General features: G+C 41.2%; 1 protein-coding gene across 3 annotated transcripts; it reads left to right on the forward strand.

The window, feature by feature from the left end:
• The first annotated feature begins 630 nt into the window (after positions 1–630).
• On the forward strand, positions 631–11,160 carry NRSN1 (neurensin 1). 3 transcript variants are annotated; one of them, XM_019544168.1, is made up of 4 exons: positions 4,008–4,105; positions 6,211–6,346; positions 7,790–7,987; positions 8,927–11,160. In XM_019544168.1, exons 2-4 carry the CDS (start codon positions 6,248–6,250, stop codon positions 9,323–9,325), a joined length of 696 nt encoding a protein of 231 aa, XP_019399713.1. In that variant the 5' UTR covers positions 4,008–4,105; positions 6,211–6,247; the 3' UTR covers positions 9,326–11,160. The 3 variants fall into 3 exon arrangements, with proteins under 3 accessions (XP_019399721.1, XP_019399713.1, XP_019399729.1); XM_019544176.1 differs by lacking the exons at positions 4,008–4,105; positions 6,211–6,346 and adding an exon at positions 631–772; XM_019544184.1 differs by lacking the exon at positions 6,211–6,346.
• Positions 11,161–12,381: the final 1,221 nt, after the last annotated feature.

A 12,381-nucleotide genomic window follows, 5' to 3' on the forward strand; every position in this document is an offset into this window, starting at 1 on the left:
CCTTTTAGTCCTTCAAGTCCCCTACTGGCCTTACGTGCTCCAAACCGGAGCTGGCACTAATATCCACCAACATTTGAGCGCCTGAAAGTGCCACATCTAACAAAGCCTTTGTGAGCCGTATCGGGTGTCCATAGCACCTTGCTCGAGTCCCTGGAGACCCACTGGTGCTAAGGCTCGGTGAGTGTTCCCTAATGTCCTTTTCTTGTTTATTTATTTGAAGTTTGTTGTACTTTTAAGGCCAGGACATGGCCCAAGCACTGCTGTGGCCCCAGTGCTTCAGAGAAGAGGGAGACAGCCCTGCCAGGAAGAAATGCAGCCAGTGTCAGCACCCAAGGGAGCTCTAGGTTCATAACGCAGCCTGAAGCGAGGCTTCTATTTTGTGACCTGGGGGCAAGCAAGTCTCCCTGACTGACTGTCCCTTCCGGCATGGCCTCGAGAGGCCAAGGCACATATGCTGTGTGTCCCGTCCCCCCCGTCCCCCCTTTGTCCCCACAGAGGCTGTGTAAAGCCCTGGGAAGTGCAGTGAGAAGCCAGGCACAAGCAACAGGCAGCAGCCAGCCTCTGCTGCAGGGGTGACGGGAGGAGGCGGCGGCTGCTGCTCAGTGCGCAGGCACAGGGCGAGCCTGGCCCCGGGCTGAGGCATACGTGGTGTGGGGGGCTGGAGTGGCTCAGAGCGGAGATGGGACCGGAGCGAGAGAGCCGCAGCTAGCCCAGCTGCCTGGGCTCGGCCGGCGGGGAGGCGCGGGAGGAGGAGGAGGAGGAGGAGGAGCAGGTAACCGAGTCCCTTTGCTCTGTGGGGATTGGGCAGGACCCGGCTTCCCTTGCCCACGAGCCCCAGTCCTTCCCCGGGTGCAGGGAGATCGCAGCCTTCCCTGCTCCAGCACAGGGGCTGCGGCTGCTCGGGGAGACCGGCAGCGATGGGAGGGGGACAAGACAGGGAGCCGTGTTTTGCTGGGGAGAAGCGGCTCAGATTAGCCTGGCCGAGGCAGGCAGGTGAATGGCTCCCGCGGAGCCCGGCTGCTCCGGGCCGGGGCCGGGCTTCAGCACCGCGGACAGCGCCCGCCGCGGGCCCGGCTGCCCGGGAGCTCCAGCGGCCGGGGCCGGGCTTCAGCACCGCGGACAGCGCCCGCGCGGAGGCCCCGCCAGGGCAGGGCCGGGAAGTCAGGGGCTCGCTGGTCTGGGAGAGGCTCACGGAGCTCAGCCTCTTCGGAGGAGGCTGCTCAAGGGAGGGCTTTGCTTTCCTTCCCGGCAGCGGATCAGGCATCAAAAACGAGGCCCCAGACCTGGCTCAGGAGCGTCCCGGCCCCCGGCACCTGATCACCCCTCTTTGCAGGATGGGAGGGGAGAAGGCGACAGCCATCGCTTCTTCTTTAAAAACCCACGACCGCCGTGTCCTTGCTGGGGAGATGAAGGGGGAGGGGTCCAGCAGCTGGATGGGATGGGGAAGGGGGTTGTGTTCCACTAACATAGCTGTTCCTGGAGGATAGAATGGAAAGGAAGGCATTGAGACAATGCTGGGGGGTCAGCTTTAACCTTCTTTAAGACATCAGAAGTGAGCCTAACCTTGCTCAGTTATTCCTAAAAGCATGTAAGCAGAGCAAAAGGGACAGCATTAGATTTTAATTTGCAGGATTTTGCACAATAACCTCATTACTCACCAAGGCACTGAGCACAAGACTGGGGAGTTATGAGGAGCCCTCAGGAAAGGGCACCTTGCAGTTGCATTGATCTGGGCATAGTTACAAGATGGTCTCTGCTTCCTCCTTGTCCAATGAATGGAAGAATTTGCATAGCTACTTTTTCCTTGCTTTACTTTACTTTCTCCTCTGCATTGTCCGAGTTGAATTAAGGTGCTCATTTCCCTGTGTATTCATAAAATGAGAAATAACTGCTGCTTTCTTCCCCATGCATAAAGTAGAGACCAAAGTTGTCTACATAGAAGGGTAATGAGGTGCCCTGAAATATCATACTCCCTTATCCAGGTCATAGAACAATTCCCAACCAACTCCTCAGAAGGCTTTTACACTGAAGACAAGATCCATATCCTCTTAAGTCAGTGGAAGAACTCCCCCCTTCACCATATTGGAGTACAAATCATATTTAGCATGCTTCTAGCCTTAGAAAATAATGGATAATGATATAAATTTTAAGCAGCAAAAAGACTGTCCCATTAAATGTTATTCAGTGTCTGTTTTATTTTCTCTAATATCTACTGCTTCTGGGCTCTCTTTCTGTAAGTAAAATGGGAAAAAACAATCCTTTTATAAATAGAAAGGTCACAGTGTATATCATCATGAGGATGGGGGAGCAGACTTCAACCATAAGAACCTCTCTTAGACTGTGTTTTATGTTTTTCAGATTCATAGTTGTGTGTGCATGTGTTGACAGCATCACTGCCTTTTTGTTTTCTTTGTTTTGCTTGGCATATCTTTCAAATGCAATGTTCTAACATGTAATCATTTTTAATACTTCAATAAAAAAATTAATACATTACAAAGCAATTTGAGAATTCATTCAGTTGGGTTTTTTTCCCCTGAAGTAGACTCCACATTATATCCATCTATTCACAAAACTGATCACACCACCACTGCCTCTGTAATAAACCTTGAAGTAAACACAGGAAAGCTTTTACCATGGAAACTAAAGTTGCTAGGGATTGCTACTATGCAGCTGCATGTTCTAAGGCAGTGATCTGATCATACATTACCATATTTCGAGGGGATTGTAATACCTGTATTGGTTTAAGTATAAAACCTAAAAAAAAAAAAAGCAAGCACTTTCTGTGGAGCAGATACAAGTTTCAAGTTCAGGCCCAATGCTCATGTTAAATCAATAATCCATTTTAGCAAAGGATACCCAACTACGTATTAGTTTCTCACCAGAAAGATGATCTGTCCAGACTACAAGGCAGAAGCCATCATTGTCAGAAGACCAGGTGACTTAGGCCAGAATGTCACTCTGCTCCAAACCATCAGGAAGGTGAAACCTTTTTGAGCCTACAGCTTGACAGAATCTTCAACAAAAGAGGCAGAATTCTATATAGTTTTTCCAACAGGTTGCAAGTTAATTGTGTATGTGTATGCATTTGTGAAGTACAGATTAAAAATGTCTTCTTGAAAGCAGCTAGTAGCACTGGCTACACTTAATCAGTTCCCTTCCCTGCCGCATTTCAAAAAGGGATATATGAGTTGATAATCTAATCTGTCACAGCTGAGAGGTAGTTAGCCATGTTTGTCTGAAGACAGGCAGAAGGCAGTGTAGAGATGCCCCTTGAAGATCAGCATCTGATGAAGTAATATCTTGTTCATGAAATCTTATGAACAAGATATTACTAAGTAAATAAGTGTACGAGGTACATTTCCACTCTACCTTCTGTCACATCTCATTAGACTCTAACAAAAAGATCACGCTTGGTTTTTGTCTGCTAAGCCTTTTCTGAAAATTTTAAGCTTTTCTGTTATAAAAAAAAAATCCAATTTTTAAGCTTTTTCAAGCACAAAAATCCATGGAAAAAATAAATAATTCCAGAATGTGCGATTTCTCTTGGGCCAATTCCCTTTCAAGAACTGAAAACAACAAATGATACCATACCTGTCTCGACTAATAGGCAATGTGGTTACAACAAATGCAACCATGAGGGATTTTTTTTTTTCCCCAAGTGGTGCATAATTAATTTGACATAACTAATCTAAGTCCACTTCCTCTTCCATTTCATTCTCTTGAACTGAATGTAGTAAACTGCAGATATTGGGGCAGATCCATTGATATGCTTCATTAGTTTCAAGTCATTCCAGTGACCAAAGCCAAGTTTAGAGCTGCTTAACCAACTTGTATGGCTGCTTTGCTAGGCACAGGGCAATTGCAATATACCAGTGAATCCAGCTCATTAGGCCTGACTGCTGCCTTGGTCTAGTAAGTCATTTACACCTGTGAAAAGTGGGAGGAAAATGCTTTCCCTACTCATCTCATTATGCACTGATGAAGATGATTACACAAGCTGCAAGCCAATAGAGAACCAAGCATCAATAATTTATTGAAAGAAGCAGTGTTACCCTGCAAATAGGTGGATAGAGATTCAGGAGAGTAGCTGCCTGTTTCCTGTACTGTAAGTGATCCACTGTAGGACAGACCAGTCCCTTTAGTTTTCCTTATCAATTAAGTGTGGTTAATGTTTACAGGGCACTTTGAGGTATATGGATAATAAGCTGCTATTATTATAGTATTGTATGTCTAAAGCAGGTTATAGCAATATGGACCTAGGTATGACAAAGCTATGCAAATAAGAAAGTTATGGAAATTATTAACCATAGTTATAGCAAGTCTAGCAAAATAACCTGCCTGATACATAGGCTTAGCAGCCATGATTCCTGAGTCTACTGCTAGCTTCTTATATGGTTTTATTCATGTCATTTGATTTTTGTCTGACTCATTTCATTTAACTGTAGAATAGGCATGGCACAGTTTTCTACCACACAGGTTATGACTGAGCTAATTTAGTGTTTGAGAGGCATTTTAAAACACCTGAAGCTATCAAACTATTAAGCGCATTCTTATTTTTATTGCATATAGTTTTGCTCCTCTTCTGTCATTACTGAAGCCTTTTGCTGTCTCCTGATGGAAAACCTTTATTAATAAGCAAATTATTGTTTCTACAGTTATTTCATGACTTTGGAGAATGCTGCTTTCTGTACTTGTACCCTCCCTTTTCTTCTTTACAAAGGAATATCTTTACAGGATTTTTGGGGTTGAAGCAGGGAGGATGACTTGTGGGGGAAAAGATGTTTGGAATCATTGTCCTGTGTCAAGATTACAGCTAGCTAGTTGCTGGGTATATGGCTGTGATTATAAAAAAGACATGACCTTGATTTTTAGGTAAGGAATAAAAACAGCAGACAAGTTTCCAAAGGAACAAACAGCACTGTTCAGACACTGAACAACAAATAGACTATAAAAATATTCTGTTTATTAAAAAACGTTGTTTAAGAATTTTTTTCTACAGTGGTTAACCCTATAATTTGACACTTGTGTCACTTTTGCTTGAGAACATATAAAGATTAAAGTTTATAGCACAACAAAAAAGCTTGCAGCAAATGGCAATAAAAAAATATTCCGTGTTAGTGGAAAATGTCAAGGTTTGTGACATGCAAGTTATCCTGTGTGTGCAAGGCCTACCTAATAATGTTTTACAGCTTTACAAGTTGTCAATAATACCTGTAATAAGATCTTCTTACCAGTTATATTTTCAGGAAGAGAAGAATAATCCTCCCATATGCTGTCTAATTTGCTCTGTGCATTTCAAGCAAGACAATGTAGGTCCTAAGTTGTTCTTGTTCAGACAGGTAGGGTATAAACCTCCAAAAGTATGCAGGATTGTCTGTGCTTTCTGGGGCTCCCTCCAGCTTAATTGCTACTTTCATGAGAGAAATCAACACACATTTTACCTTTGTAGCTAAGAAGGGGAGTGCCCACGTTGAAACCTATCAAGGCGGGGAGGTTGTGCTGTTCTAACCAGTCCACAGATCAGAAAAGTGAGACCAGCTTTTTCTTGACTTGGAAACATCTTGAGAGGAGAGAACAAGCATACTGAGCACAAAGTAGAAAACATGGAGTCCAATGGGAAAGAAGGGCAGGCTCTAAATCTCAGGCAGGAACTTGTATAGCCTTGTTAATCTCATGGGCATTGTACCTGATCTGTTAGGCCATAATTTGGCCATTGCCTTTAGAAGAAGTTACCATCTTGTCTGCAGCATAGAGGTACCTTAATTAGTTTCAACTGAGCTAGCTCAAGTATTAGAAGCAATGTAACCAAGGAAGAGTGAAGCTTCACAGACTAATTTAACCAGCCCAAAAGGCCTTTCCACAGATCATGATACAGAAATTCTGTATTCTAATGGAAGGATTATCATAGAATAGTAGAGTTACAAGGGAGACCATCTAGTCTAACCAGCTGGCCAAGGTGAGATCATTCCTAACTAAACCATCCCAGTCAAGTGTTTGTCTAACCTGATCTTAAAGACTCCAAAGATAGAGTCCACAACTTCTCTGAATGGCCTGTTCCAATATTGAATTACCCTCATAGTGAGAAAATTCATCTTAATGTCCAACCTGAATTTCTCTTGCTGCAATTATGAAATAGCTAGGAAATACAAAACATATACTATTGACAATTCATGGAAAGAGAGCAAAATATTCTCCATCATTTACCCACAGAACCAACCAGATTCCAAGGAACTTAAAGACTGCTGCCATGACCACTGCCAAGAACCTCAGTCTGCCATCTAATGACCGTACTTTAGATTTTTCATTGTTTATAGGAATGCTACAGTATTTGCCCATCTCCTTTAAGGTGTGTAAAGGAAGTAGTCTGTAGTCAGAGATATCCCATGGGGTACCTATAGACCTGCATCAAGGCTGCTCCGATTATGGTGCATTTAAAGTGTGCTGGAGCAGACTCAATTAACAGAGTTGGATGGAGTGTGGTAATTACCACGCTCCAGTATCCCCATGCATCAGCATCCCCATGCTGAAAAATGTTGGTGGGTGTGCTTTAACTAAAGCCCCCCCACCATTTTTCAGTGTGGGGACACCCATACACTCTAATTAAAGTGCCCTCCTCTCCCCCCCAGAGCACATGTATAAATGCCCATGTATTTGTCATCACTTGTTGTAGTTCCTGAAATGGAAAAGCACTAGATGCCCATGGAAGGAAGTTTTGTTTAAAAGAGGCTTTCTGTTGAGAACCTAACCTACAACAAGCATTTTAAAGCATTGTTTCCTTGCTAAGTTACATTGTTTCCCTGATACAGGAAGTCAATTATGTTACTTAAAGCTGCTGCCTTCTGATCATGCTCAATCCATAAAAAGATATTAATGTACCTTTAAATAGACAACACTTTAGAAGTATTTCAGAGAGATATAGTTGAAACAAGTCTTTGAATAACACTTGTGTACCTCCTAACTAAACCATTTGAAGTTCTGGTTTTATAAGTGTGTTCACAGGTGGCCTGCATGATTAAAAAATAAAATGTGTGCTTTTTTGTGTTAATACTTCCATTAGAAAGGAAAGAATTAGGAACCCTGTATGTATTTTTTCACAGTAAGTGAAATCCTAACCTTATTCAAGTTGATGGTCACTTTGGCATTGATTTTAGTGCGGCTGTGACTTATTCCACAGGTTTTAATGTTCCCATTTTCCTCAGTGTGTTGAGTTAAAATAAATTAGTCACTTTCAAGTTGGTTCCTAATCAGTTTTCTTTTTGATGGTCAGAGGCAAACAAATCTTGTGAGGAAATCAGAGGGTTTTTTTTCCCTCAGAATCAAAATTGTTTAAGGCTAAACTTCATTATCAGATCCTCCATAATTACACATTACAGTTGCATATTATCCCATTATTAAAACTTTTTTAACAGAATCAAACAAGATAGACATCCAAAAGTTTCTGTGATGTTCTGAAATGGTGCATGTAACTAACAAACTATGGCTAGCAGAGGCAATAGTGTTTGGGTTGGAGCTGGAGGGTGATAGTGATGACTCCCCATCCTGAATTTAAGTAATTTCCCTTTGAACTGTGAATTTCTGGTTCTAGGAATGCCACAAGAAACACTCAGTTGCATCTCTGCGGTGCAGCAGTACTGTCAATATCTATCTATGAACTGCAAAGGGATCTGAAAACCCAGGAGTGAATGCTTGGCCAGAGTAAAGCCCTTAGTTGGGGTCTTCAGGAATTCATCCCAGCAGAGTACTTGGAGCAGTACTGTTTGGTAATGACTGATGTGGAATCCCTTTGCAGGAAAGAAGAATGAGCTCGTATGCAGACATCTGTGGGTCCAAGCAAGCACAAGGTAGTGCAGAGGGAGGTTACCATCGCTATGGAGTTCGATCCTACCTGCACCAGTTCTATGAGGATTGCACAGCTTCCATTTGGGAGGATGAGGATGATTTTCAGATCCAGAGATCGCCCAGCAGGTGGAGCTCTGCATTCTGGAAGGTACCATCCATTGCCCAACAGGGAGTGGGGGGGAGGGGAGGAAGGAAGTATCCAAAACTGTACAAAAACATAGGTCAAGGTTTTCAAAAGTAACTAGTAATCTTGGCTGCTTGACTTGCAGTACATGACAGAAACCAATTTTCTCAAGTTCTTGAGCATCGACACTATGAAAATGAGGTGCATCTAATGTATTTACAATTGGGCATCAAAATATTGAATGACTAATCACTTAAAGACATCCTGGCCATAACTGAAATGTATAAATAAATGTATTGTTCTTGATATTCAGTGCATAGCTGCCATTGACATTCATGGTAACAACCTACACAGGAATGTATGATCAAACTATCATGAAGTGATAAGGGCCTGGGTTACTAAAAAACTTTGGAATCCTATGGAGAAATCAAGTTTTGCATTTATAATTTAAATTTGACAGAAAGATTAGCAGTGGGTTGTAAATAAGCCATGTAAATTAACCTCTGTGAGAGAGATGTCTCATGGACCGGAGCCAGTAAGTATCACATACAGAACAATATACAATGTAGTTTATTTGTAAAAACTGAGTGAAGAGACTTTGGGTGCCAAAATACTTCCACTATGACAAAGTTTTTATAGCATCACAGTAATAGGTTATTTTATGTGTAGAGCAAGATACAACACACGCTTTACAGTATGTAATATATTTCTTTTTCTTAGAAACTGCCATATATGCATTTACTTTAATAGCCATTGTAGAAGCAATTCAAATACTGCTATAACAGCTACACATTTTAGTTCTATGAGTCAAGTTATAAGGGACCTAAAAGAAAAGGTCTGCCTGCCTGCTGGTTAGCTTGCCAAATACTTTGCATGCATTGAAAATATTAGCTGTATATGTCATCATATTAAATGAGATAAACTGTGAAATAATATTAATTTTTAAACCTGCTTGTTTTCCAGGTCGGACTCATCTCCGGGACAGTTCTTATGCTGATAGGGCTAACAGTTCTGATGGTGGGTTTTCTTGTGCCACCAAAAATTGAAGCTCTTGGGGCAGAAGATTTTGTTGTTGTAGATACCCATGCTATTCAATTTAATGGTTCTCTTGACATATGTAAGCTAGCAGGAGCAATTTTATTTTGTATTGGAGGGACCACGATGGCAGCATGTCTGCTGATGTCTGCATTTGCAAAGAATTACTCCAAAGAAGAAAAGTACCTTCAGCAAAGGTTTAAAGAGAGAATAGCAGATAGAAAAGCCCATGCACACCCAGTCACAAAAGCACCAATGCCAGGAGACTCAAAGATACCTGTCACTTTGTCCAAAGTTCAGAACATCCAACCTTTATCTGAAACCTGACATTTTCCTTTTTAATTTATAAATCACTTAATTTGAAAAAGTCAGCTTGTGTGAGCATCTGATTTTTGTGTTTACAGCACAGCAGAAAGTGCTCTGCTCTATAAGAAAGATGCTGATTGGAAACTTTATCCAACAGAAATTTAGAATTGGCAAAAGAATGAAGTTGGACGATTAATGCTTTGAGCAGTGGATTTAAGTGTTCAGATATGAATTCTGTATTTTAAAAGTGTTTATCTGTGTTAAACAGATGACCACACAGAAAAACACAATCAAGCAGGTTTAATTTATCAGATTGTGTAGTTTGAGAACACCGAGCACATTTAGACCAACTGTACCTTGGAAACCTTAAAATATGCTTTGTTTTAAAGCTTTGGGGATTTTTTTTCTGGTCATTTTTAATATTATAATGTTGTCTGGCTTCTTGTTCCTTAACTCTCCAGTCCTGCTGCAAAGGGAGTCTAATCCTCTTCTGGATTCGGACTGATAGTCTTGTCCTTGTCCGTGGTCCTTATAAAAATAGTAGTGCAAATAGGTATATACACAGGACACTAGACTGCCTATGTTTTGACTTTTGTCTTAATTCCTAACACCCTATCCATAAGGGAAACTGACATTTTTAGACCTAAGTGTACTGCCAATCCACACAGACCTGCCATTACACCATCTTTTTCCATCAGAAAACTTTATCTTAAAAAATAGAAGGTGCAAAATAATTTTCATTTAAGAAGAATGCCCCGTATCCTCAGCTGCTGCTAAGTGTCACATCCCTTACTAGTCTTTGTCATATATTTTTTTAAAACTCAGAAAGACACAGATACACATTTGGGCCTTATGAGGAAGGAAATCATCAACTGTGGTTTACAGTGAAATTGTTAATTCATAGCATTCTGTCTCACCTGAATCCCATTCATTGACCTTTTAATATACCCATTAAAATATTTTAAAATGTTATTGTTATATTTTTATAGACAATAGAGAAATCTATCTGTAGTCAGAATACCTTTATGTAGACACTTACCCAACTACTTTTTTCCCCTCCCCTTCAAATGAGGCAATTGTATCACTGGCTTAAACCATGAATTAAAGTGTACAAAGATGTGAACTTTGTATTCTCTGACAACATGTGCCACCTTATAGTTCTGTCTATTTTTGAATGGATTAAATAAAAAAAAAGATATATATGAACTAATCTCACACACAAAAAAAAGTGTGATCTCCCTGGTCAGTCCTTTCAACTTGTCATTTTTTTTTAGGACTTCAGAACTTCTATTTCAAAGGTGTATGAGAAAATGACACTGCTTAGTTGCTTGGCACACGGGAATCCACAAGCACTTTGACAATAGAAGCGGTGCAGAAAAAGAATCAATTTCAATCACAGGGCCAAGATGGAGCATGGGATCTGATGTCAATGACCTTGAGGCAGGCTCACAAAAATATATTCTGTTTTACCAAAAAAGCAGAAATCTGTGAGTGACTGTTCTCCCTGCCTTGATGGTTCAAGAGCTCTGGGCCTTTGAAAACTTTTATGGACTTTAAGAAGTACAGAAGTTAGGAGGAGGGTTTCTTTGTGTGTTTCTAATAGCAAATCTGGAATCGTTATTGTAGGAGGTTGAGAGCATTGAGTACAATGTTCTTAATTCTACAAAAGTGAGCACAGAGAGATTGATTTCTTTAGTGACACAAATTTTGAAATGCCCAAGGATTAAGACTATAAAAGAAGGATAATAATAACATACCTTGCATCCAAAAGTCGGAGACTGAAATGAAATAAATTCTGTGTCTATTTGGCAACTGCCTCACACCCATGGCTTAGTGAGCATAGTACAACTCGTATTTAAAAAAAAAAAAGATGGGGGGAGGAGGAGAAGAAGATTGTGGGGGTGGAAATCACATGCACTGTACTGGTTAAAAATAAGTAGAGACAGCAAGTGCTCTCATCGCAGGGAGCGAGGTCTGGCAATTGCTCATGTAGTGTGCAGTAGCACCAAAATAGAAATATAGCTGCATCATTCACAGTTGCTTGTTGTGTATTGCATGCATTATATCCCAAAGACAAAATAAGGTAGGTTGTTAACTATTTTCAAGACAGAAGGAGCCTTCTTTAGAATGCTTTTCTCTACTGCTGTCAGGCTATTAGTGTGTAGGCAGCAGGAAGACAGACCACTCTGACCTTTTCAATGCAAAGTTTAATTAAAGATTGTGCATAGTGACAGTGTGACATTTCAGGTCTTGCAGTGTAGATCACTGGATGAAATTAAAATGATCACTCCAATCTCTCTCAGTTATTCCCATCTCTCCACTTATATTTTGCTGAATGCTGCATTTGAAGTAAAAGAATAAATCCAATTTCATGGAAAAAAACTATATCCATTTACCCATTTTCTAGAAGTGAATAAAAGCTACAACTCATTTTAAAAACACATGAAATGATTTCTCTGGTGACATCTTTGCCTGGGAGATGAGATGACCCAGTTGTTTGTGATTGGATGAAACAAACCAAGTGCTCTACTATATGGCCCTATAACCCCTTCTTTGGTTTAATATATTTTGACACTGTAATAAGCATGAGTCATTACACTACTATGAGCTGAGAAAAGACAGAGGAGGAGGAAACATGGGAGTCATATGCAGAAGTGGGAGGAGCACAGGAATAGGTTGAGAGAGATAGGAGCTAGGAAAGAAGATGGAAGTGGGGTGGAGGGGAAAAGAAAGACATGAATGGAGGTAAGGAACAATGACAGTCAGTTGTGGAAGAAGTGGCAGAATGATCTGTAACCCCTACAGTGCACATGCCTCTAAAGCCAAGGATTAAGCCAAAAATAAGTCTCAACATTCTTCTTCAATCAAATAAGCAGTTGTGAAATCCACTCGCATCCTGTGCTTCCATAACAGCAGGCTCATATGGAAACAACAGCCTATCATGTCTACCACTTACTCAGGTAGCCCAGACCTCAAGCACTTTAGATGCTGATTTGAACCCTGGTGATGAATCAGTCTGTTCCATAAGTTACCTAGCACAGAAGCCCACAGAAGCAAGTAAGACCTCGACCACATTT

This window comes from Crocodylus porosus, unplaced genomic scaffold (assembly GCF_001723895.1).
Source record: "Crocodylus porosus isolate Cpor-Errol unplaced genomic scaffold, CroPor_comp1, whole genome shotgun sequence".
In the NCBI taxonomy this organism is placed as follows: domain Eukaryota; kingdom Metazoa; phylum Chordata; order Crocodylia; family Crocodylidae; genus Crocodylus; species Crocodylus porosus.